Source organism: Diospyros lotus, chromosome 10, assembly GCF_014633365.1.
Source record: "Diospyros lotus cultivar Yz01 chromosome 10, ASM1463336v1, whole genome shotgun sequence".
Classification (NCBI taxonomy): domain Eukaryota; kingdom Viridiplantae; phylum Streptophyta; class Magnoliopsida; order Ericales; family Ebenaceae; genus Diospyros; species Diospyros lotus.
The window spans coordinates 27,881,534-27,908,834 of record NC_068347.1 but is presented as its reverse complement, the minus strand read 5'-3'; the positions used below and the strand labels follow the sequence as shown (position 1 = coordinate 27,908,834).

Sequence of the window (27,301 nt, the reverse complement as noted above, 5' to 3'; positions counted from 1 at the left end):
CTCTCAAAAAATCAACGGAACCCTAGGGGGGCTCCGGTTTTGCGTAAAGATCAACCCTTCAGTGGTTTTTGGATCAATCGATATCCCGGTGAGGATGCAAAGGCAAAAATCGTCTATATCGAGTAAATTTTAAATTATTAATTGTGAATTTTTAGTATTGTAATGCAAATTAATTTGAAATTTAATGGTATAATTGTAATAAAAGAATTTCCCTAGTGATATTATGAGAAAATTAAGGATTAATATGCAATTTTCAATATATATGTAGTATATAATTATAGATGTATATATAAGTGGCATAGCAGTGCGCGTGATGGCCAGCTTCTGTGAAGCTTTAATGGCCGTGATTTTGGGCTGCAAATTGGAAGATAATGGCAGCTAGATTTGTGGAAGATAGTTGCAGTTGGATTTAAGGGATATAGCAGCCGAATTCGTGAGATTTTGCAATTAATGTGATGTATATATATATATACATACACGCCATTGGAGAGCAAGCAATGGCTGCCTATAAATAAGCAGGGGATTTGGCTGATTGAGAAGCACCAAGAGGAGAGCTGAGAAAGAGAGTTGCAAGTGAGAGGGAGGCCGATCGGTGGCTGCCCCAAAGCAGCAAATGGCCATAGCCGCAAGCTTCAAGTGGTCATGGCCGCAAGTTCGAGCGGAGCAGGGGCTTCCATGGCAGCTTGAGTGCAAGGCGGAGCTGCGAGCTGGGGCCAGACGTGCATGAGGAGTGCTAGTAGAGGCTCAGAGGTGGTCGAATGAAGCTAGTGCGGCCATGGCAGCCATGGCCGCAGGTAGTTGGGCCGAACCAGCAACCAGCTGCGGTCGTAAGCGGCGGGCGTATGCAGTTGCGACGTTCGGGGAGGCCGACAGAGGCGCCGTGGGAAGCGAGGGAGGCGGAAGCACGCGGCGGCGGCAGCAGGCTGGTGCGGCGGGCGACGGTTGTCACGGAAGTTACAGGCAGAAGGGAAGAGGAAGAAGAAGAATAATAAGAAGAAGAAAAGAAGAAAGAAAGAAAAAGTTGCAGGCGCGGGAATAGGAGAGGCGCAAGGAAGAAGATGAAGTGGAAGGAAAAAGAAAAAAATAAAAAGAAAAAGAAAGAAAGAAAATGGAAGAAAAAAAAATAGAGGAAATGTGAGAAAAAATTCTGAAAAATGGAAAATAGAGATTTATTAATATTTCAGAGATTTTGGGAGACAAAGAAATGCAGGCATACATTTCGGGAATATGGCACGCATACCGAGGAAGTCGGAGATGCTAAATCAAGGTGAGTAAAATTCTCTAGAAAATTTCAAAAATTCAAGAATATTATTTTATGAATTATCATAGTGAAATATTCAAAGAAATATTTTAAAAATATTTAGTTTGGATTTATTGAGAAAAAATAGGAAGAAATAGAGAGAAAATTACAGAAAATGCCAGAAATTATGAAAAAATAGGTTTTAATATTTATTTAAATAATTATGGTGATTAGGATGATTTAAGGAATAAGTTAAAGTGACTTGTCAAATTTTTGAGATTGGCACGCAAATCGAGGCAAAGCACGAATATCGAGGTAGCCCGATAAGCTTGAGAAGGTAAGTGGTATTTTTCAATTAAAGTTAGTTTTATGGAAAATGCTTGGTTTATGTTCCTCGAAAATATTTTCATCATATTGACATGCACTGATATATATCCAACACTTAGGCTGTATACATGACATGACTATGAAATGCATGAATACACGTTGATATCATTGATCACTCGCATTTGAGGCCATAGGGAGTACGAATTGACACCGCTACTTTACCAAGGGTGCACCCATACACATCGATTTCGAAAGAGGGGGCCGCAAAAATGATAGGTAGCATGAGGGATGCAGTTGACAACTACGATGAAAGACATTGCATACACACATGACATAGCATTATGTATCCTTACTTAGATGGTTCATCATCTAACTTGGGTTTTGCCCCTGGAATATTCAAACGTTCCAGGTGGAGATTGTAGCAGATACAAGGATAAATGAGGCATGATAAGACACTTAGCAGAGTGCATGAAGAATTAAATGTATGTTATGTAGCCCATGTATTTAAGTTCTGCTACTTTAAATTCTGAACATTTTGAGGAATGTTAAAGATGTAAGAATTTATTTATGATTAATGTTAAGATATCAGGTTTTGATCTTTGCTTCCGCATTTGATGTATATAATGATTCTCTTTCGAGAAAAATGATTGGGAATTCTGGGACGGATTCGAGGTATAACGTGATTTAGAATTAAGTTTGAAAAGAAAAATTTTATTGTCCCAGAATTGTCCCAATTTATAATGCGCCCGAGAAAGCGGGGCGTTACATACATAAAATCCAAAAGTAGAAGGATAATATCATGGGGGACAATGTGTCCTTATCAACTCTATAAAACTGGGAGTGAGTTTCGCATTATTAGGGATCCGGCTTGCCTCTGATAAGATAGGTGGACATATTTTCCACTTATTCTACGGTCTTTTTTGTTACACGAGCTAAACGATTTGGCTAGCAAGCTGATAACATCACTGGGAGCTCGCTTGATTCCTTGGTCTGAGCTCGGGTTTCGGCAACGTGCAAGCTTGACCTAACGACCTCAGCTTTGGACTCATCGGACTTCAAGAGATTAGGCAGGCTTGCTGGGTCGAGTCCAGCCCATAAGAAAGGTGGTCCAAAAAATACCCATAACAATAATTAATTTGCAAATGTTGTATAAGTTACTCTTGTCATTTGCCCATAATCACCTTCATGTCCGGATACTATTTTAAGAAGTGTTTGACATAATTTACTTCTTTAACAAATGATAAAAATACTGATATGTTTGTGTACTGTGATGATGTCAAACTTGTGAAAGTGAATAAATGAAATATTTGATTCTATATTGGTACTTTTTAGGATCACAAATGAAATTTCAATTAAATAAAAATACATTCGAGTTTGTTTATTAAGATAAATAAGTTGAAATTGAGTTTAACTTAAAAACTCAATTTGTAAAAGAGTTAAATTTGAGTTCAGTAAAACTCAACTCATTAAAACTCTTGAGCATATTAAATTAGAGACTCATTGTAACGCCTCACTTTCTCGAAACGAGCATTAATCACGGAATTTCGGGGACACATTTTTTTTTCTTCAACAAATACTCAACATATACTCAGCATAAATCAAACCCCGACAATCCCGATCCAGTATCTCAGCATATTAACTTCAAGGAATAAGCTAAGACTAGCAATATCATCACATCAGCGGAAGTAGAATTGAAACCTCAAAATTACATAACCGAATTCACTTTGTTCATACTATAGAATTCGAACCATCGTTTGACATGACATTTTCAAAACAAAATCCATCAAGTCTCATCTCTCAACAATAACTACTAATACCTCGAGCATAAACAAAATATATGCTAACGATTACCAACGAAATCAACGACTACATCTCGATAACTCCTTTTCCTTTAGCGCCACTGCTTTCACCTATAACGTTTGAATATTTCAGGGACATAGTCCAAATTAGAACTTGAATCATCTAAGTGAGAACTCCAAAACATTTTCATGAATGTATGCAAGACATGAAACAACTGAAACATCATGACAAATCCCAGCCGAAGAGAATCACACACAACACTAAACCCTAACCGGGGGAAAATGCACTCCAAAGGTAACGCAACTACATCGACACATTGGCACAACGCAATCCTGCTTAAGAGGGACAACCTCAACACATGAACCCGGGTATCACCCCCATATCATGTCTAGGCATTACGCTCACACTCAAAAGCATCCGGATCTCAACACAACCCTGGCCACAAGATGATCAACACAATCCCTGGGAATCCACGTCCACCTCGGGAACAATATTATCGCTTAATGATCTCGGGGTGGTGTCCACTCGCAACCCCGCCACTTGTCGACTCACAAGGGTGAAGTTCGATCCCAGCCCTCGTCACAATGGGTATTTTTCCTTTCGCATGCCAATCGTTGCTGCTGGAGCAAGAGAAGGGGATAGAGATGAGAGCGAGAAAGAGAGAAACATAACGACGTTGAGTTGGCTAAAAATAAGGATTTGATTGGGTCACTTCGGATTCTATTAGTCACGTGGGCACTTTTGGTTCACAATATCAGACGGTGATGTAACGGGTGATGGGTGGTTGACGTAAAACAAATTTCAGTGAGCAAGTAGTAACAATCCAAAATTTAGTAAATAATTATATTTTTAAATTTCAGTGAGTATCTATTAAATTTTCCTAAATTTCATTAGCGACGTGAGCATTTTTCATTTGCAAGATATAATGGGTGATGGATAGTTGACGTTGAGTAAAGTTTAGTGAGCATATAATAACAATCTAAAGTTCAGTGAATAATTAAGTAGTTATATTTTTAAAGTTTAGTGAGTATATGTTAAATTTACCCCCTATTTTTACGATCACTTGCCATCGTTGCACAACATTTTCCTTCTAAAACACCGCCTACTATCGCTGCCCATTGTTGTCACTACCTACCACTACACAACCTCATCTTTTTCTATCATTGCCTCTCTAAAGCCCCGATTACCGCTGCACACTTCCCTCCCTATATATCGTCGTCACACAACCTCTTCCATCCCTATTGCCACTTGTCACTACCCCACAGGTTTCTAGCGAGCTCAAGCTTAGAAGATGGTTTGCCAAGTCGAGCCTGAACTTAGCGAAGCTTGGCTCGACTTAGTTCGATTGCAACACTAGCACTTTCCCTATTTGGTATCTTAGTGTACCTTAATTATTAATTAACTACGACTCATTATGCTCTATTTTTACTAAGATGCATAATAGGGTTGGTAAGTCAACGAAATAATTGATTTTTGTCCTTTGAAGCTAGACTACAACTTATACAATTAGTATTGACTACATTATATGCGTAGTGGTCATCCTTGTTTATGATCCTTCAAGCAAGCATAATGAAAATTGAGGCTATGTTGTGCAACTTTTAAGGTAACATGGGTTCATGTGTGCAAATATGAGGAGGGAAGATTAAGTACTAAACTTTTTAGAGCATGGAATAGGTTTTTTTTTTTTTTTTTTGTTTTGTGTGTGTAGTTGATGATGTGATGAATTCTTCAAGTGAGGAATAGGTTTGGTTATCTTGGTTGCCTTATTAGTGTATCAAAGATAAAATATGTTTGAATAATTAAGATTCCCTCTACATGCCCTTGGTATAGGTGAAAGATTTGAAATCTTCATCCCTTGCAGCTATTATGCATTTAAATGACACGTAAACACAATCACATTTTCTTATGGCTGATCTTTCCTTCTCATCACAAGGCAGATGTTCTTATGGGATAACCTTTTGGTAACATGAGACCATCTTATTTGTAATTCAGGATCATTTCTAGAGTCAAGAGCTAATTTATTAATAGAATTTGTCAATTGATAATTTAAAATGTTATGTTGCAAGATTAATATTACTTATTATATATTAGTTGTGAGGTTTCCAAGGTTGGGAATTTCTAATTTGGGTGTTTGTTTTATTGAATGTAATGTGTTATTCAAAACCAAAAATAGAACAATAATCGAAAGTGGGTTAAAAAATATCAAAACTCGCAACCTTCTAAATATTTCTTTTAGCCAAACTGTTGATGGGTTTAGATAGATTGAATTAATTATATGACAAGATTTACATATTCTGGTTAGATGTTTTATCTTTTTCTCTAATATTTGTATGATGGTTTTCAATTGGACAAATAATCATCCTAAATGAGAGAGAAAGAGATCTAGCCTTTGGATTTTTTTAATGGATCCTCTTATTAAATAGTCTAATAACTTATATAAAGTCTCTACACTTTCATACATTAATAAACATTAAATAGGATGTTAGGCTAGAAATTTGTTTGAATCACTCTTAAGTAATTTTATCGATTTGATTAACTTGTTTTTCACAATCTAAAATTAATTAATGTAAGACTCCTATGTATCATTAAAGTGTGAATAACATAAATTTTAAGTGCAATAAAGTGTCAGGTGTTGGTTCATGTAATCCAAAATATATGTATAAATTAAGAAATCACATCCAATTCGATGCATGGTCAAAATCTTAACACTTTTACTATGTTTCTAAACTGAAGCAATACTGTATCTAAAAAATATAATTGCACATCTCAAGATAAATTTTGTACCTACATGAGCTCATAACATAAAACATAATAATATAATGAAAAAATACACATATGTATAGTAATGGACGTTTGTTAAAATGAGCAAAATAAAGGAGTATTAAGATAAACCTAGAATGATTTTCGGACCAAGATACGAAATGGTCAAAATAAAGTTGAGAAGTATTCTAAAATTTTTATCAAACTGTTTGTTAAATTTTTTAAAATGCACTAGAGGATACAAATGTTATTTTTTCTTATCTATAAAGATCAATATATGCTTATCTTGAGAGGGAGAAAAATAAGCATATCTTAAAAAATCAAGATAAGAGATCATTAATAATATTTTCAAAAATAATTAAATAAGCTTAACAAACATATTGGAAATAATAGAAATCCGGGATACATCCCATATCTTAACTTTTCCATCTCATATATTGATTAACAAACGCCCTCTAAATAAATATCAAGTTTATATGATGGGTAAATAAAACGTTAGCCATAATTTATGTAATATCCAAAAAAAAATAAATACATAATAAAAGTATAAATTAAGTTTATCTAAATTAGTTTAAATTAATTAAATTGATTTGGTTATGTTCAGCCTTCAGCCTTTCTTTTCTTTATGTTTACTGTGTCTCTCGACTCACTTTGCTTTCCATCATTACAGGTAGTACCAGCGTGGGTCCAAGTAGGGGAATCAGCGTCTAGCGACCGAGTCAGTATGGTGTACAGACAGTCTCGTCAACCTCTGTCAACTCTGATGGTTGTGTGGGGTCTATTCTTTTATTTCTGACTGTGCCTGGTCATATCTCGTGTGTGTCGGCACATGAGTTTGTATTCTTTTATTTATCTGGTGACCGCGATGCTAGCAGGGTTCCCGTAGTGCATGCATGTGTTTTGCTTCGCTTCCGTTGCTCTCATCTTTGAGTATGCATGCCAGGGTATTTCTGTCTCGTGTTTCATTATTTTTCCCCTTCCGTAGGCGCTCCGGTTCGGATAGTCCGGGCGGCTGGAATATCCGGACGGGAGTGCTTACAATTTAACCATAGCAACAATTAAATATATGTATCAACATTCATTAATCAAATACATCAAAATAAATTAAAAAAATTATGTTCTTAACATGCCCATCAAAATCAATAGTCCTTGAGGCCTTTGGTAAATGGATTGGTTGGCATATAGCTAGCAGTAATGTGTTTACATTTAACATCACTATTGTTGACCCATTCTCTTAATTTGAAGAACTTAAACTCTATATACTTTGCACCACTCAAATTACGTGTGTTCTTTGTAAAGAACATTGCTGTGAAGTATTGTCATTATAAATCTTTATTGGCCTAGAGATGAAATCAACAACCCAACCAAATCTGCATCTACAAGGCCTATAATCTCGAAGTGATCCAACTTTTTAATAAATAAGCATGTGATTTATGATTTTTTTGTTGGCACTTCCTTTATAGCTATCCAATGTTTTTTTTTTTTTTTATAATTAGACAAATACTTACTAAGAACACTTATTACATAAGAATATCAAGACGACTATTATAGACATGTGCATACATTAAATTATCCATAACACTAGTATAAACAATTGTCTTCATTGTAGCTCTTTCAATATTAGTGTTGGGATATTATTTCGTATTGAGCTTATCTTCCTTCTTATTTAGCAATTCTTCAAGTTTGAACCTATTCAACACTCGATCGATATACCCAGATTGAGATAAATCGAATAATTTATTATTTCTATATTTGTAGATTCCATTATCTAAAACAAAACTCGATTCATCAAAATCTTTTATATCAAAATTCTTAAATAGCATTTTTTTTTTTCACATCATGAAGTAATCCCAAATCACTACTTACCAACAAAATATCATCAACATATGAAACCAATAAAATAAAACTAACCCCATGAGGTATGTAAAAGAATCAATTGTATTTTTCACGAAACAAAAAGATGAAACAATTTCATGAAATTTTAGATAAGTTTGTTTTAGGCCATAAATGACCTTCAATTCACAAGCTATACCTTAAAATTTTCAAGTTGTTGCATATATATTTTCTCAAAGATATATTTGTTTAGAATAGTTATCATTACATCCACTTGATAGAGCTCTAGATCATAATTTGCATTAACGTCATAATTATTCTGAAAGCATTTGTAAAGAGACAAGAAAAAAACATATTTCTATAATCATTGTTTGCCATCTTTTTATATTCTCTAGTCTTGTTTTAAATTTTTTAATGACATATTTGAAATCCCTTTTAGCTTTAAATACCTATTTACATTCAATGGAATTCAAAACCTTCTAAAAGCTCAACTAAACCTCGAACACAATTACGGGTCATAGATTGCATTTCTTGTTTCATTGTTTTTTTTTTTTTTTTTTCATTTGTCTAATGTCAAATTGACAATTGTTTGTTTAAAAGTGAATAATTTTTTCACTATTATAATTACACTCATCTAAATAAACCACATAATCACTAGGTATATTATGGACCTACTCACGCGATGGGATCCCCAAGGTGAAATTTCTTGTATAGATGAGGATAGTTCAATAGAAGAGTTTTACCGATCTAATCAGTTAATTTTTCACGATCTAATATTTCAATAAGTGGTAATCCACTTTAAAAAATTGTAATATATTTTGCTCTATATATGCCCTAACTACGGTCTAAAGACTTTTTGTATATATTTTTTTTGTTTATTTATACATATTTCTCAAGTACTACAAAAAAAAAAAATAGCACACTAGTTATACACAAGCAAGATTGATTTGTTAATTTTTTTAAATTTAGTATGGGTGTAAATTTTTAAAGCCTAGTATAAATTTGATACAAATTTTTAAGATTTATTAATAGACATTGGACCGTCTGGGCCCAATCTCGACCCTCTCCTAAGACCCAATCTCGGCCCTCTCCTTATGCCCAATCTTAGCCCAACGCCCAGCCTGTCATGGCATCATTGCAATCCCACTGAATATACACATGGAAATCCTAGATCCTGTCCTCATTAATGGCGGATCCGATCCACATTAATGAGGGTCTCGTCGCCACCATGCTACATCTTGGGAACCTCCACTGGCTCCGGATAGTTAGTCACATCACCTGCAAACGCACGACTCATGCATGTAGGAGGACATCTCCTCATTCTATATCAATCAGCTCTCCTCATAGCCAAGGTATGTTCTCATATCTGGCCTACTGATACGCTACCTCATTTTACTCTCTTACTCATTCGACCGTTAGAGTGTTTGCAGGTGCCAGCTGCCCCCCGAACGGACCCATCGCAGAAGCCTGCGCCTCGCCTCCGATTGTCCTCCTTTGGTCAGGAATGAACATCTGGCGCCCACCGGACGTAGGTCGACGCAATTCGGCACAGGACCTCGAGCTCGCCTCGGTCCTTCATTTACAGTGCTTCGGACCGAGGTCGACGCGGTCCGCCACAAGACCTCGAGCTAGCCTCGGTCCTCCCTTTGCAGTGCTTCGAACCTACCTAAGTCGACGCGGTTCGCCACAGGACTTCGAGCCCGCCTCGTTCATTCCTTTGCAGTGCTCCCGACCTAAGTCGACTCAATTCGTCACAAGACCTCGAGCCCACCTCGGTCATTCCTTTGTAGTGCTTCAGACTTAGGTCGACGTGATTCCGTCACAGGACTTTGAGCCCGTCTCGGTCATCCCTTTGCAGTGCTTTAGACCTAGGTCAACAAGGTTTGCCACATGACTTTGAGCCCGCCATGTTCCTTCCTTTGCAGTGTTCTGGACCTAAGTCGACTCGGTTAGTCACAAGACCTCGAGCTTGCCTTGGTCTTTCCTTTATTGTGCTTTGGACCTAGGTCGACGCGGTCCGCCACAGGACTTTGAGCCCGCCTCATTCCTTCCTTTGCAATGGTCTGAACTTAGGTCGACGCGGTTCATCACAAGACCTCGAGCTTGCCTCGGTCCTTCATTTGCAGTGCTCCGGACCTAGGTCAACGCGATCCATCATAGGACCTCGAGCTCGCCTCGGTCCTACTTCCTCTTTCAAGTCTTACCTTGTATCAGACAGGCACACCAGACCTCGAGTCTACCTAGGTCTGACTCCAAAGTCGTGCCTCGAATCAGAAACCCAACTCTCCAAAATTAGCATATGCAGCAAAAACTACCTAGACCTCCATTTTTTAACTCGAACGCTCTTTACTTGAGCATTCGACCTAGGGGGCTGTGGACCATCCGGGCCCAATCTCGATCCTCTCCTCAAGCCTAATCTCGACCCTCTCATTAGACCCAATCTTAGCCCTCTCTTCATACCCAATCTCGACCCTCTCCTTAGACTCAATCTTGGCCCAGCGCCTAACTTGCCATGGCATCATTGCAATCCCACTGGATATACGCACGGTAGTCCCAAATCATGTCCTCATTAATGGCGGATTCCATCTACATTAATGAGGGTCCCATCACCACCATGTTACATCCTGGGAACCTCCACCGGCGCCGGATAGCTAGTCTCATCACCTGCAAATGCACGACTCGTGCATGCAGGAGAACATCTCTTCATTCTATATCAATCAGCTCTCCTCAGAGCCAAAGTATGTTCCCATCTCTGATCTACTAATACGCTGTCTTATTTTACTCTCCTACTCACTCGATCATCAGAGTGCTTGCAGGTGTCAGCTGCTCCCTGAATGGACCCGTTGCCGGAGCCCGTGCCTTGCCTCCGATCGTCCTCCTTTGGTCAGGAAGGAACAAACATTAATTCGATTAACCATGCTACCGCGATAAGAGATTGATACAAATTTTAAAGTTTTGTATGTAATTTATAATTTTTAATATTCATTATAAAATTAATAATTAAGTGAAATTTTGTACTTACTAGAAATTTATCCAATAAAAAAGATATCATATTACGCTTTCTAACATGTCATGACACCTCACATCATCATGTAAACTATTTTTCATCTTTTAATTTTTATATTATGTGAGATTATTGTCTAATGTAGATGAGATTAATATTTTTCTTTGATTTATATGTGTTTGTATATATATACACACACCCATACATAAAATATACTTATGATATTATAAAAGAAAAAATGTATCTACATCTCATATCAATTGGATCATTGATATGAAGATTCACTGTGGTTCTGAAATGACTCTTTCGGTTCTCGTGCTTTGTAGTTTTTGCACAGATACCTCTTTTATCACGATGTTAATTAAATTTAAAATAAACTAAACTAAATTAATTAATCTTTATTAAATTGTATTAAATTAAATCAAGCTAAAACTAAGGCATGAAAATAACAAAAAATGCAGTACCTAATGCCATCGTTTCCAACTATAGACATTTGATCATCGAAAAAAATTAGCGAGCAAACATGACTCACCATCTTCTGACAATGAGCCATACTAACAACTAAAGAGAGATATGGGTTATAAGTAAAAAAATCCTTCAGTGTTGTCAAAAACATTGGCTCTAGCAACTAATTAAGATTAATTAGTGTTTAATTAACTTAAATTATAATAATTAGAGTTAAGTAACAACATTAGGGATAGAGGGAGTGTTTGAACAAAAAAGTTAAATTACAAAGATTACTAAAATTATTTCTAAATCACAAAGAGGCAATGTATAAATGACTCAAACGGTAAAAAGTCTAAGAATAATCACATAAAGCTTGATATATTGTTAACAAAATGAAAGTTCATTATAAAATAAAAACAAAATCAAAAGTTTAACATTTTTTTGATAATTTTCCCCTTAAATATTTATTTAGTACTTTACCCTTAAATATTTAAGTAACTACCAAATAGATATAAATATTTAAATTTTAATTGATCAAGAATCTTAATGTGCATTTTCTTTGAAATTTTTGTAAGTTTCACAATCTAAATTACTTCATATTTCATACTTACACATGCCACTTAAACTATAATATGTAACATTTTAAATTTTGAAATTGGAATAAATTTTTAAATATAATAATTAAAATTTCATTTTAAATTTAAAGGTGAAAGATATTTTAAGAAACGATTAATTATTTTCAGTTTGAACTGCATTTATTTTTTGCAGTTTGAGTAATGGAATGCTTTACTCTTTATTGAGAGACATTTAAAATATTTTATAACCTAAATTAAAAAAAAAACCAATACAATCTGAATAGAAAGTAATTTTATTTTTTTGAAAAATAAAAATATTTATAATACTTCTAAAAAAGGAATAGAACTGGCCCCCTGTCAAACAGACTCGGCCCACAAAGAGACAGGCCCAGCACAAGCAGGGTGAGGTAGGCCCATCCAGGCTCTTTGGATACCCCTCGGTGGCAGGTATATCAGTGTCGGTCCGTCATCGGTTTGATCGTGATTTACACAAGACAAGAAGGGCAATCTCGGGATTCCGGTCGCCCAGTGCCCAGATCCCCGAGTAACTCTCCGCCTATAAAAGGGAGCCAGACGTCTGCGGATAGACAAACCAATCAATGGCTTCGAAATCTCAGTCCCTAATCGCCCTTCTCGTCGCCGCGCTCTCCGTTCAATTACTCGCTTCCGACTCAGCCCCGTTGGGCGGCTGGCAGCCGATCCAGGACCTAAGCTCGCCGGAGGTTCAAGACCTAGCGAAGTTCGCCATCGCCGAAGACAACAAGGCTGCCGGCGCCAAATTAGAGTTCCAGAGCGTGGTTCGCGGTGAGGAACAAGCGGTGGCAGGCATCAACTACCGGCTGGTCATTGCGGCGCTAGATGGCGGAGTTTCCGGCAATTACGAGGCGGTTATATGGGTTAAGGATTGGGAGAAGTTTAGGAACCTCACCTCCTTCAAGAAATTGCCTGGTCTGGTATGATATTGATAGATTTTGTTGTAAAACCCTAAAAAGAGAATGATAGTGGAATAAAGATCGTTTATAATTTGATGATAGTGAAAGAAAGGCAGTTTATAATTTGATGATAGTGAAAGAAAGGCAGTTTATAATTTGAATGATTCTGAAAGTTGTTGGAAACGTTTCGTGGAAATTATGATGAATTATGCTGCCTGAGCATCACATGAAAGGCGGGTTATTCTGAACCACTTGCACGCAATTGGTTCATTTGCCAGTGTTTTGGGGGAATGCCCGCTAAATTGGCCTGTCATCCGCTTGTACGGAAACGGAGATGAATAGTGATATCACGTGAAACGATACTTCTTTTTTTAAAAAAGAAATAAGAAATGGGAGCGTGTAAAAAGTATAAATAAAAAACATAGAGAATGCTTTATAAATATAATTTTTAAATATAAATTATTATAAAAAATAATTATTCAATCAAATAGGACCGCCTCAATAGAGTTGGGCTCTTAGGCAAATATTTATTTAGAGGCCTTTTGACATTTATTGTTGTCGCAAGGCAAGAAAAGAAAAGGGGCTGGTAACGGCACTGGCAGTCGGTAAGGGTAGCGGCGCATGTTCTCTCTCTTTCTCAGTGCGATTATAGTCGGGAAAAAGTCTTCGAGGTAGTTCGCTCGAATGGGATTTTCAAGGTGACAAATGAGGGATACCTCGAAGAGTCTTCTAGGAAATGAGCTTTTGAGGATCGCGACTTTGTCTTAACTTGCGAATACAAAGGACATTAGAAAAACACTTGAGAGACTTCCCCATGTGGGCCCTTCGATGGCTAAGTTAAACAACATTAATATTATAAATATATGAAATGTACAAGTATGTAAGTGTCTAATGTATGTATGCATGTGGTGTTTTCTAGGTGTCTCAAAGGGTAGCCAAGAAGGTTCCAAATAAGTTCTTGGGAGAGAGGGTCAAAAAGATTCAAAAAATCTATTTGTCTTCGAAGAGGCTAATATTTATAGACGAACTTGTGGGACCCACGGTTGAATCAAGAGACTCTTTCGAGAAGGTGCATGCATAGAGAGGCTGGAGGGCTTTGAGACATTTTCGAGGTGAGGCCTCGATAGTTGCCTCCAAATGGTCCTAAAAAAGGCTTCGAGGCCACTAGGTGGCTTTGATCCGAGATAACACGAAAGGTTTCTAAACTTATGCAAAATAAATTGCCTAGACAAATCCCGGGAAACCCAACGAGGGTCCAGAAAGCAATCGTCCCATAGGCTTTCTAGGGAAGGAAAGATTTATCAAGAAATTTCTTAAAACTTAAATAAGTTTTAAGACACCCCCACAACAAAACTCAACTCATATAAGAGTTTTAATTGCATCATAAACTTTGTTACTAGAGTTATTGCAACTAATTTAGGAGATGTAACATTATTTGATTACAAATAACTCCATAAATATAATTGCGATATCTTGAAGAGTCTTCTGGGAAAAGAGCTTTTGGGGATCACGACTTTGCCTTAGCTTGCGAATACAAAGGACGTTAGGAGACTTCCCTATGCGGGCCCTCCGATGGCTAAGTCAGACAACAGTATGAGAAATATATGAAATGTACAAGTATGTAAGTGTCTAATGTATGCATGCATGTGGTGTTTTATGGGTGTCTCGAAAGGTAGTCAATGAGGTTCCAAATAAGTTATTGGGAGAGAGGTTCAAAAAAATTCGAAAAATCTATTTGTCTTCGAAGAGGCTAATGTTTATAGACGAACTTGTGGGACCCATGGTTGAATCAGGAGACTCTTTCAAGGAGGTGCATGCATAGAGAGGCTAGAGGGCTTTGAGACATTTTCGAGGTGAGGCCTCAATAATTGTCTCCAAATGGTCCTAAAGAGGGTTTTGGGGCCACTAGGTGGCTTTGGTCCGAGATAACTCGAAAGGTTTCTAGACTTATGCAAAATAAATTGACCTAAACCAATCCCAGGGGACCCAACACGGGTCCAGAAAGCAATCGTCCCATATTTATCAAGAAATTTCTTAAAACTTAAAAAATTTTCAAGACACCCCCACAGCAAAACTCAACTCATATAAGAGCTTTAAGTGCATCATAAGCTTTGTTACTATAGTTATTGCAAGTGATTTAGGAGATGTAACATTATTTGATTACAAATAACTCCATAAATATAATTGTGATACCTCAAAGAGTTTTCGGGGAAAGGAGCTTTCGGGGATCATGACTTTGCCTTAGCTTGCAAATACAAAGGATGTTAGAAAGACACGCGGGAGACTTCCCCGTGCGGGCCCTCCAATGGCTAAGTTAGACAACAATATGAGAAATATATGAAATGTACAAGTATATAAATGTTTAATGTTTGTATGCATGTGGTGTTTTTTGGGTATCTCGAAGGATAGTCAAGGAGGTTCCACATAAGTTCTTGGGAGAAAGGTTCAAAAAGATTCGAAAAATCTATTTGTCTTTGAAAAGGCTAATATTTATAGACAAACTTGTAGGACCCACGGTTGAATCAAGAGACTCGTGTGTATTTTTTGATAATGACACCAACCTCTCTCAAAGTTAATTACCGTACACCACATACTTTAGTATCGATAATTAACGATAGTAATTTTGCAAAAGCCCTCAAAATATCCTCCCATATCATATTTCTTATAAAATCACATAAAAGTGAAAATAAAAAAATAATAAAAAATGTCATTAGTGGTGATGATTTATTTTCCTTTGTTGAGTGAGAAGAAAAATATTGAATTTGATTGGAAATCACATTGAACTCAAAGATTTACTTTCACACACAAAGAAACCTAGATCTCTAAGTTCAAATATTTGGGTTCAAATTCAAAATACACACACACTCACACTCACAGAAAAAAAAGAAAGAAAGATTTCTTGTTGAAATTTATGAACTATACCATCATCTTCACCATACCTTGTTTGAAATTTTTCAACAACCATCTAAGATTAATGGTGGTGGTGATCGAGTTGAGAGGAGAGAGATAGGATTTCTATGTCGACGATGGCAAATTACCCATTCAATTGAGATTTCTATAGAAACAATAGGGATTTAAAATTTTCATCAATGTCGACCATGATTTTGGAATTTTCAAACCCTTGTGACCATTGTCCCACATCGATCAAGATTATTGGCATTCAAGAGTGTAGAAAGAAAAATAGATGAGAAAAGGGAGGTGGTAGATAAAAAAAAATAATTACATAAATAAATATATAAAGATATAATAATCAATTTACAAGATCTATTAATACCAAAGTGATTTATGTATTTACTACGCTTTCTATCATATCATAAACTATTTTTCATCTTTTAATTTTTATATTATGTGAGATTAATGTCTGATATAGACAAAATTAATATTTCTATTTGATTTATATGTATTTGTATATATATATACACACACCCATACATAAACTATACTTATGATATTATAAAAGAAAGAATGCATCTACATCTCATATCAATTGGATCATTGGTATGAAGATTCATTGTGGTTCGGAATGACTCTTTTGGTCCCCGTGCTTTGTAGTTTTTGCACATATACCTCTTTTATCACGATGTTAATTAAATTCAAAATAAACTAAATTAAATTAATTAATCTTCATTAAATTGTATTAAATTAAATCAAGCTAAAACTAAGACAAAAAATAATAAAAAAATACAATACCTAGTGCCATCGTTTCCAACTATAGACATTTGATCACTGGAAACAATTAGCGAGCAAAGATGACTCATCATCTTCCAATAATGGGTCATACTAATAATTAAAGACAGAGATGGGTTGTAAGTAAAAAAAAAATTCATTTCCAGTGGTGTTGTCAAAAACACTGGCTCTAGCAACTATATTTTTTTTTAATTTTATTTATTATTTAGTTTTTAATTTACCTTAATTATGTTTGATAACTTAATTAAGATTAATTAGTATTTAATTAACTTAAATTATAATAATTAGAGTTAAGTAACAACATTAGGGATGGAGGGTGTGTTTGAACAAAAAAGTTAAATTACAAAGATTACTAAAATTATTTCTAAATCACAAAGAGTCTCTGTATAAATAACTCAAACCGTAAAAAGTCTAAGAATAATCACATAAAGCTTGATATATTGTTAACAAAATGAAAGTTCATTATAAAATAAAAACAAAATCAAAAGTTTAACATTTTTTTAAATAATTTTCCCCTTAAATATTTATTTAGTACTTTACCCTTAAATATTTAAGTAACTACCAAATATATATAAATATTTAAATTTTAATTGATCAAGAATCTTAATGTGCATTTTCTTTGAAATTTTTGTAAGTTTCACAATCTAAATTACTTCATATTTCATACTTACACATGCGACTTAAACTATAATATGTTACATTTTAAATTTTGAAATTGGAATAAATGTTTAAATGTAATAATTAAAATTTTATTTTAAATTTAAAGGTGAAAGATATTTTAAAAAACGATTGATTATTTTCAGTCTGAACTGCACTTATTTTTTGCAATTTGAGTAATGAAATCTTTATGTATAGACATTTAAAATATTTTATAACCTAAATTAAAAAAACAAATACAATCAGAATAGAAAGTAATTTTATTCTTTTAAAAATAAAAATATTTATAATACTTCTAAAAAAGGAATAGAACTGGCCCCCTGTCAAACAGACTGGGCCCACAAAGAGACAGGCCCAGCACAAGCAGGGGCGAGGTTGGCCCATCCAGGCTCTTTGGATACCCCTCGGTGACAAGTATATCGGTGTCTGTCCGTTATCGGTTTGATCGTGATTTACACAAGATAAGAAGTGCAATCTCGGGATTCCGGTCGCTCAGTGCCCAGATCCCCGAGTAACTCTCCGCCTATAAAACGGAGCCAGACGTCTGCGGATAGATAAACCAATCAATGGCTTCGAAATCTCAGTACCTAATCGCCCTTCTCGTCGCCGCTCTCTCCGTTCAATTACTCGCTTCCGACTCCGCCCTGGTGGGCGGCTGGCAGCCGATCCAGGACCTAAGCTCGCCGGAGGTTCAAGACCTCGCGAAGTTCGCCATCGCCGAAGACAACAAGGCTGCCGGCGCCAAATTAGAGTTCCAGAGCGTGGTTCGCGGTGAGCAACAAGTGGTGGCAGGCATGAACTACCGGCTGGTCATTGCGGCGCTAGATGGCGGAGTTTCCGGCAATTACGAGGCGGTTATATGGGTTAAGGATTGGGAGAAGTTTAGGAACCTCACCTCCTTCAAGAAATTGCCTGGTTTGGTATGATATTGATAGATTTTGTTGTAAAACCCTAAAAAGAGAATGATAGTGGAAGAAAGATCGTTTATAATTTGATGATGACAGTGAAATAGAGGCAGTTTAGAATTTGAATGATTCTGAAAGTTGTTGGAAACGTTTCGTGGAAATTATGATGAATGAATTATGCTGCCTGAGCATCACATGAAAGGTGGGTTATTCTGAACCACTTGCACTCAATTGGTTCATTTGATGAATTAACGTTTTGTTGGAGGCAATTGTCTCGTGTATTTTATTTTATTTTTTTACAAAAACACCAACCTCCCTTGAAATTAATTATAGTACACCACATACTCCAGTGTCGATAATTAACGATAGTAATTTTGCAAAAATTCTCAAAATATCCTCCTATCTCTTCTTTCGTATAAAATTACATAAAAGTGAAAAATAAAAAATGCCATATTGATGATTCCTTCTCCATTGTTGATCGAGAAAAAAATATTGAATTTGGGTGAAAATAATATTGAACTCAAAGATTTACGTTCAAATACAAAAAAATTTATATTTTTAAATTCAAATACTTGGGTTCAAATTCAAAACATACATACATATACGTCAGAAAAGAAAGAAAGACTTATTATTGAAATTTATGAACTTTACTATCATCTTCTATTCTACCTTATTTGAAATTTTTCGACAACCATCTAAGATTAATGGTGGTGGTGATTGGGGATAGAGGGGAAAGGGATAGGATTTCTATGTCGGTGGCAAACTACATATTTAATTGAAATTTGTAAAGAAATGATAGAGATTTAAAATATTAATTATTGTCGATGATGATTTTGGGATTTTCAAACCTTTATGACCATTGTCCCACATTGATCGAGATTATTGGCAATCAGGAGGGTAGAAAGAAAAAGAGATGAGAAAAGAAAGAAAAAAATAATAAATAAAAATTAAAAAATCAATTATATAAATAAATATATAAAGATAAAATAATCAATTTACAAGACCTATTAATATCAAAGGAGACTTATGTGTTTATGAAAATATAAAAGTGGTTGATGGAATCTAGATAAATTTATGAATGATGTGTGAATTTTAATTTTTTAATATATTTAATAAATTAAAAATACACATACTTATTTTTTTACTTATTTCGGACTCAAATACATAAGCTAATTTAGAGATAAATGGTTTTTTTGTAGGAAATAATTATGAATAATCTGAAAATGGTTGCTAATTTTATCACTTGTTTAAGAAATAAAAAAAATAACACCCTCCTTCATAATATTTACCGGTCGGTCTATCACTTTTTATGAATTTTTTAATATTAAAAATATTATTTTAGAAAATATTTATAATGTTCATGAGAAATTATTCAAAGATCTATTTTATAAAGATTTTTATATAAAATTTGATTTTTATATCAACATTTTTAAGATTGATGTATATAAAAATGGGTTTTGTGAAGAAATTTTCTATAATTATTTATTATTTTTTAAATTAAAATTACAAAAGAATAAAATAATAATTGAAATTAATTTAATTAAAAAATAATAATCCTTTTAAAGTTCGATGAGGGGGTGTTTGTCAATCAAGATAATAGAAAGAAAATATTAGGGTGCGTTTTCTTTGTTTTTTAATTTTTAATTTTGAGTTTTGAATTTATTTTCAATTTTCTGTTTTGGTAGTCTATTTTTAGAAAATTGAAAACGCGTTCTCTTTGTTATTTTAAAAAATTATTTTTTAAAACAAAAAAATTAGAAAATGCGTTCTTTTGAAATTTGAAAAATATTTTTTAATGATATTTTATTCAATAAATTTAATTATTAAGTAAATTATAAATATTTAATGTTAATATATTATTAAAAATATACATACATTTTAAAGTTAATAAATTTTATAATATTTTTTCTTATTATAATAATAAAATATAAATAAATAAATATATTTGACTTTTGAGTTTATTTTGAATGAAAACACTCAAAAACAATTTTTTGTTATTTTGAGTTTTCTTCACAATTTTTTTTTTATTTTTAAAAATATATTTTTAAAAATAACAAAGAGAACGCGTTTTCATTATTTTAGAAAATTAAAAACTAAAAATGACTTAAAAACAATAAGGAGAACGCAATCTTAAATATGAGAAGTATTTCAAATGTTTGGTCTTTTCAACATATATGTGAAGTTTATTTGGTTATTTAAAAATAAAAAATTGAGGTGAATTTTTTTTTTCAAAATTAACATAAAAATTACAAAAGTAAAATAAGGAACACATACATCTAGAACGTTTCATATTCCTTCCGAATTGACACGTGTGTTTGCTCTCTCTCTCTCTCTCTTCCGCGTGTTTAGAGTTGGATTGGAAATTTGGAACCTGGAAGCAATTGGTACGGGTGAGTACTATCATCAGCACGGCACGGTTGATCTTCTTCCGTTGCCGTCCTTTCTGTAAGTGAATTTCTGGCTCCTCCCTGCTCGATCTCCCTCTCTTCCTTGCAATCTTTTTATTGGAAGTTTTTTCCCTTTCTCTGTTTAGCGTACATTTTGCTGTTCCCTTTCGTTTTGTATTTGGTCACCGGCGAAGTGCGTCATCGCCATGTTCGGAACAAAGGTTTTAGCCCTAAACATCCAATCTTATTTCATGGATCAGCTGTTGGGGTTTTCAAGTTTCTTACTTCGGTTTAGAAATCTTGTTTAGGTCTGTTCTAGATAAGCATCTAGATGTTGCAATTTGTTTGATACTTCCTCTATTTCCTGAATGGTATCTGTTTTCAGTCTATGTGTTCTTATTGTAAGTGAATGTAATGCTTTCTGGTTTCCTTCCAAAGTTCTCTATTATTCTTTTATTCTGTTGTTTATTCAAAAAATCAGTCTCCTACTGAGAGCATATTATAGCAACCCTTATTTTCTACCTTTGTATCCATGTAATTCTTGTTCTCCTAATATCCCTAGTCTCTAAGCAAAGTCATCTCTTGTATAATTGAAATATTCTCTATAAATATATGTATCAATGGGAAAGAACAGCAAGTAGAAGCCATTTTCACTAACCTTCATATGGTGTTAGAGTATAGAAGTTCCTGACATAACTTTTTTAACAAAACTCTACGCTTACCGTGGCAGACTCGAGCAGCGCTAGTACTGTTGTTACTTTACAAAACACCATTCTCTAAGCTAATCCTACTTGTCCATATTGCATGCACCATTCAGATAGTGATAACACCCGAAGAAGCAGGAGGGCCAGGAACATGCAGGAGACAGAGTGAAAGAAAAGAACAGATTAGGTGCTCTAGAAAATTCAGGACGGAAGAATCAGCTAGGACAAAGAGAATGCCACAAAGCTACCGGGAATAGAGACTAGATTGACTTACAGAAAAAAAAAAAAAAAAAAAAAGGAATAGAGACCAGACTGAAGTAGAGATCAGCATAAGAAGGGGAGAAAGGACAGTAAAAGTTGTTATGATCAGTTGGGGCTTGGTGGGAAGGCTAGTTATAAGACTTTTGAGGTCGTTATTAGTTTGTTGATAGTTATCCTATTCTTTTGAGGGAAGTTAGATCCTTGTAAGGATGTATAAAATGCTGTACTATTTTCTTCAGAGAATAAGAATGACATTCAGCCTAATCTTTCTTTTCGGTAGAGAGTGAGCTCTAAGCCAAGTCCTTCGTAATCAAGGTTGATTAATAAAGGTTGGAACCTTTATTATTTTGCTATCTTTGTGCATTGTGTGTGCCTTCATTGCTGAGACTACGTGGGAACCTTAGCACCGTCATAGGACAAAAGATTGTTTGGTATAATTAACCGTTTGAGAAATCAAAAAGCTTGTGCCTGGGTACCATTGAGACCTTGTGGCAAAGCAATTAGAAGCCTATTAAATATCACTTGGTATGGGGGACAATTGAGCAGGAACAGTCTTCAGGTATTGCACCAAGTTCAAATCCCTTCATCAAGAAAATGCAGAAGAGACCTTTGGGTTGCCTGTCCGAAGAACAAGTTCTGTTCTTCGGCATTTTCTGCGTTTAATAGTTTAGTTTTACTTTTTTTATTTTGATTGGTTAAATTTAGTTTTACTTTTACATAATTGTCATTTAATTAATTTTATTTAGCTTAGTTAGGGTTTAAGTGCTAGAGTTAGTAATGGAGGGGGCTTGAATGCAATTTGCCATTTTTTTTAATTTTCTCAATTTTTTGATTTTCTGATTAATTTTTGTAAAAATAAAAAAAAATAAAAATTTTTTTGAGGGAAGAACTAAATATAATGACATTATCTAATTGGTACAATCATGAAAGTTTAACTATATATTTGATCAGTTTTATTAAAGGCATGTCTAGGCGCAAGGCGCACCTTGGGCGCTTGGAATGCTTCCAAGCGATCACAGACCATTAGGGCGTGCCTGGCCCAAGGCGCCTTGGGCTTAGGCACACCTAGGTTTTTTTAACTATTTTTTAGGGTTTTTATTTTACTGTTTATTATTTTATTTAATTTTTTATTATTTAGGGTTTAAATTTATTGCTTCAACTACAAATTTGACAATGAGTAAAAGGGCTACTATTTCAAATGCTCCAATTGAATTTGAACTAAATGAAGATGGAGAGGGAGATGATGTGGAAGGAGATATTAGAGATGATGCTTGGAATGATGAAAATATGGAAATGTTTGATTTTGATGATGAGGATGATTTTTAGATTATTTAAAATGCATAATTAGTTAATCTTAATTAAGATTTAAGGCTTATAAATTATTTAAGAATTAATTTAAGTTGACTTAAAGACTTGTAGATTGCATCTTTTGGCATTTTTTATTGTTCTTTTCATTAATATATGTTGAATTTTTTAATTTCCTTGATAACATGCTTGTGAATATGTTGTTAGGAGTTATGACTTATTTGATATCTTATTTTTCAACTAGGATATATATTTTTCTTTTTTCTTTTAGTTAGCATACACCTAGTTCCATTAGGTGCGCACCTCGCCTTGCGCCTTTGGCTCCAATACCTTTTTGTGCCTTAGTGTGTCTTGGGCCTTTAAAAACATTGTATTTGATAAAAGTTAAAAGTTCATTATATAATTGATACATGAGTCAAAGTTCAGAAATTTTTTGGTAATTTGCCTTATTAATAACTAGCAACTATCTTCTCACTATGAGTGATTAGCCACAGATAAATTTGGATTATTGACATCACAGATGTTCCCACGAGGGATGATGATAAACAAGTATGTTCTCTCCACTGTGGATAATCACTAGGCTGATTTCACTATTGAGGATAATCAGCAGGTAGTCATATTAGTAAATTACAACCAAACCATAGTCAAGTATAAAAGGAACAAGTATGGTAATCGTTCCACAAGCAAAATCTCTAAGCACTCCATGACTCATTTATTGTGATCTTCTTAAGCTCCGGTTAATTTCTAACTTAATTATTTGAAAGTCTCCTCCTGGGCACTGCGCAGGGTGACTTTCTGTGGTGGTTGCAGGTACCTTGACTATCTTCCACACTGCACAAGGTGTCACTCCTGTCAACACCCTTTAGATTTTAGCAACACCGCCATTATATGTTGCAGCATAGAAGTAACCATGCCTATTTTTTTTTTTTTTTTTTCCTACTGATTTATCCTTCAACAATATGCCATTAAAGTATAAGGATAGCAATAACATATAAGGTGATTTTCTTTTTTCGTTTTTCTTTTTGACTTCATTGTTGTAATTTGTACAATCTAATTGCTCTGCGCTATTGGAGAAATAAAACATAAAATTCTCAGTATTTTCTGTATCTACAGAAACGCTGCATCAGTACAGTGATAGATTTTATATTGCATGACTGAGCAACATCCCCTACTGCGTATGGCTTTTCATGTGGCTTAGGTGATTGTTCTTCGCAATTTCTCTGGTCAACTCTCTCAGACTGGAGTGAGATGATATATTGACTTTGAAGGATAACATGATGGGCAGACAACAAAAAGTTGCCAAATTGACTGTAAGAAGCAATTTGTAATCTTAAGAAGAAGAATTTGCTTCAATATTTTTGAAACATAAAGATGTCAATAATTTCCCTTACCAGAAGTTGCTAACACTCTCTTTGAATTGACAGACAAAGAAGGATCAACTCATTGAACTGCCAGATGGGGTTCTTTCCACAATTATTTCTATGCTGACATTGAGAGAGGCTGTGAGAACAAGTATCTTGTCAAAACAATGGAGGTACATTTGGACTTGTCATGCTGACCTCTGGTTTGATTCTGCTAAAGTACTTGGGAACAGAGCATACTCCACAAGCATATCGAACTGTCAACCTGAATCTGATAGAATACTACAAAGGCTTAAGTTTGTGGAGAGGGTTGATCGTTTTATGCATCTACGGAGCAAAGGCACAAAAATAGACTCTCTTACCATCCATTTTCACTTAGGCAAAGATTCTGCTCCTCACCTAGATCAGTGGATCAGTTGTGCAATCACCAAGGGAGTTGAAAATATAGATCTTGATTTGTCAGAGTCATGTAGCTTTAAGATGGATTATTCCTCCTCATCCCCATTAGAAAAATACAAGTTCCCATACTGGCTTCTTGCTAGCACTGGAAAAAATTGTAGTGTAAAGCACCTGAAACTGGCCTCATGCAGTCTCAGTCCACGATGTTCTTGCAACCTCACCTCCCTGACTAACATTCAGCTGCAAGGTGTGAATATCAGTGATCAACAGCTGGAAAGTCTTATATCCAGTTGCTCGTGTCTTGAAGAACTTAGTTTGCACCAATGCAGTGATCTTGTCAGTTTAAAATTTGCTGGTCCAAACATCCAGCTGAAGCTTTTGCGTGTAAAAGAATGTTTCAGACTGCAGAAGATGGAATTATGTGCAGAGAATCTTGTTTTATTTGAATACATTGGTAATTTCATCAGCTTCTGCTTCAAAAATGTCCCAAAGTTGGCCGCAGCTTTTCTAAGTTTCACTGGAGAGGGTAGACTGGAAGGTGGAACTTTTGCTCTCACAAGATTTGCAAGTGATCTACCTGAATTGGTGACTCTAAATTTAGTCTTGATATTGACAATGAAGGTAAACGTCGTCAAGAGGGTCAGCACATGTTTTTAATTTTTTTTTGTGTACTGAACTTTGTAACTTACAAACTATCGTTTGTTTAACTATTTTATTCTGAATACTGAATTCATTTGTATTTTTTAATTTCAGATAATAAAGCTACCGGAAGATGCACCTAAATTCATCAATGTCAAGCAATTGGTGCTGACTATTTTCCCTTTTAATGACGATGATGACCTCTTGTGGATTAGTTATTTGCTGAAGGCTTTTCCTCTGTTGCACAAACTACAACTAAATGTAAGTAGATGCTTCCTTTTCACCTAATAAAAACTTAAGAAAGGTTCCAAGTCCATTGTTCTGTCAATTGCTATGTGTCTGTTGACAATTAGTAAAGGATCATACAGCGAATCACCCGACTCTACCATCTGTTCCTTACAGTTATTTTGCCCAAGCTTTATCATACCGAGGGACAACCAAAGAAACCTTCCCGGCTGCCCTCATTGGCACCTGACCGACCTAGAGATAAATGGATTTTATGGTAATCAGCATGAAGTTGAGCTCGTCAAGTATCTCATCAACAATCTAGTGGAACTCAAAGTTCTGGCGGTAGGTCCCTGCCAGAAGGTCTATAGAGGATGCCACAACTGGGTTCACCATGAAGCAGCCTCATGGTATAAGCTCAGAAAGGAGTCTGTACGCAGGTGGCTTCATTCTGTCATTCCTCCAACAGTCCACCTCAAAATCTGGTGACATAGCTTCTGGTACTTAATTTAGTTTGAAATCTTTTTCCCAGAATTGACATGCACCATGATACCGACTGTTATTGTATGCCAGTCCTTGGTAGTGTTTTGCATATGTTGGATCACTCTTTGTGAGCAAAGAGAAGAGAGGAAGCCTGGAAATGTGGTTTACTCATAATGTTTTTGGCTTAAGTTCAAATGATAGGAAGAGATAGATTACATGGCCCTTTGCTGATTGTGTCGAGTTCAAATTATAAAAGATATACAAAGCATGTTGAACATGAGAGGATGATTCATTCGTATATTTAAACGATCTAACAGCTTATAAAACAAGAGAGCCGCTGCTTACTTGACCATTCAGATATTCAATTCTTCATGCTATATGTCGTGTTATATATTAAGAAATTCTACCCAGTGAACTCTAAAATGTTCTAGATGAGTCACAAACACGCGGATCATGCAACTCGTTCTCCCAATCGTGTCCGTGTCATGTTATGGGATGGGCAGGCACGTAAAGATAATGTTTGTGGTATTAATTCATTCATTCATGTCAATCAATAATGTCATATTCCTAAGCCAATTTTATCTGACGGGTGGTGTATTATTAATTTATTATTAGCCTAGTGGTGGAGTGGAGTGGCAAAAATCAGATAAACTTCACGGGATGCGGCAACAACCACCCACTGCAACTAAAGTTAAAGCCCTGTTTTTGCAGACCCTCCAAGTCTGAGGGTGGTTCAAATCAGTGACGTTTTTAACTGCTGGCTCTGACGATTGTGACTGTGATGGTGATAGTGACTGTCATTGTGATTTTTCCTTCAAAAATTGAAGGGAATGATCATTTAGAAACAAATTTCGTTTCGTTTGGTTTTCTCGCAAGAAAATATTCGTTTCAGTAGACTGCTTACTGCCACTTCACTTCCAACATCTTAATCTACATTTCTTTTGAGTAATTTAATTAAAAAAAACCTAACTATGGTTAATAATTAGGAGAAATAAGCCTTTATAGTAATTGTACCCATGCTCTTTTTTATCTGAAGATTACGTATCAATAAATATGACCATCTTTTGACACAGAATTTTGTTCTATTCAAGGGCGGGAGTAGGAGAGGTTGCAGGAGGGTGAGGGGGAGGGGGCAAACTTGCACCCATGAAATTTGAACAAAATGGTTAATAAAATATAAATAACTATTTGAAAATACTAACTTTGTTTAATTTAACTTGTAAACAGCAAAATTATCTATAATTCAATCTATATTATAAGAATTGTAATTAAGATTAAAAAGAGAATAGGGAATGAAGATTATATAAATTAATAATATTCTCTTATATGTCGCAAAACTTGACATAAACGTATAGAGGTGTGTGTGTCCA

General features: G+C 35.0%; 3 protein-coding genes across 8 annotated transcripts; all 3 read left to right on the top strand.

Annotated features, from left to right (window-relative positions):
* The first annotated feature begins 12,566 nt into the window (after window positions 1-12,566).
* LOC127811928 (cysteine proteinase inhibitor 1-like) lies at window positions 12,567-13,019 on the top strand. The gene has a single exon (XM_052352137.1). It carries the CDS (start codon window positions 12,586-12,588, stop codon window positions 12,943-12,945), a length of 360 nt encoding a protein of 119 aa, XP_052208097.1. The 5' UTR covers window positions 12,567-12,585; the 3' UTR covers window positions 12,946-13,019.
* A 4,722-nt stretch (window positions 13,020-17,741) lies between these two features.
* On the top strand, window positions 17,742-18,387 carry LOC127811892 (cysteine proteinase inhibitor 1-like). The gene has a single exon (XM_052352087.1). It carries the CDS (start codon window positions 17,829-17,831, stop codon window positions 18,186-18,188), a length of 360 nt encoding a protein of 119 aa, XP_052208047.1. The 5' UTR covers window positions 17,742-17,828; the 3' UTR covers window positions 18,189-18,387.
* Window positions 18,388-20,463: 2,076 nt separating this feature from the next.
* LOC127810910 (F-box/FBD/LRR-repeat protein At1g13570-like) lies at window positions 20,464-26,276 on the top strand. Of its 6 annotated transcripts, none has more exons than XM_052350513.1 (5): window positions 20,464-20,557; window positions 23,938-24,134; window positions 24,249-25,205; window positions 25,338-25,484; window positions 25,626-26,276. In XM_052350513.1, the coding sequence occupies exons 2-5, from the start codon at window positions 24,099-24,101 to the stop codon at window positions 25,935-25,937; spliced, it is 1,452 nt and encodes a 483-aa protein (XP_052206473.1). In that variant the 5' UTR covers window positions 20,464-20,557; window positions 23,938-24,098; the 3' UTR covers window positions 25,938-26,276. The 6 variants fall into 6 exon arrangements, with proteins under 6 accessions (XP_052206473.1, XP_052206472.1, XP_052206474.1 ...); XM_052350512.1 differs by having other exon boundaries at window positions 20,465-20,612; window positions 23,920-24,134; XM_052350514.1 differs by having other exon boundaries at window positions 20,471-20,612; window positions 24,023-24,134.
* Window positions 26,277-27,301: the final 1,025 nt, after the last annotated feature.

Excerpts from the sequence above, each read along its gene's own strand:
- LOC127811892 (XM_052352087.1), top strand. The coding sequence starts at position 17,829 with ATGGCTTCGAAATCTCAGTACCTAATCGCCCTTCTCGTCGCCGCTCTC.
- LOC127811928 (XM_052352137.1), top strand. The coding sequence starts at position 12,586 with ATGGCTTCGAAATCTCAGTCCCTAATCGCCCTTCTCGTCGCCGCGCTC.
- LOC127810910 (XM_052350513.1), top strand. The coding sequence starts at position 24,099 with ATGATGGGCAGACAACAAAAAGTTGCCAAATTGACT. Across the intron at positions 25,206-25,337 it reads TCTTGATATTGACAATGAAG|ATAATAAAGCTACCGGAAGA; the intron begins GTAAACGTCGTC and ends TTTTAATTTCAG. Across the intron at positions 25,485-25,625 it reads TGCACAAACTACAACTAAAT|TTATTTTGCCCAAGCTTTAT; the intron begins GTAAGTAGATGC and ends TGTTCCTTACAG.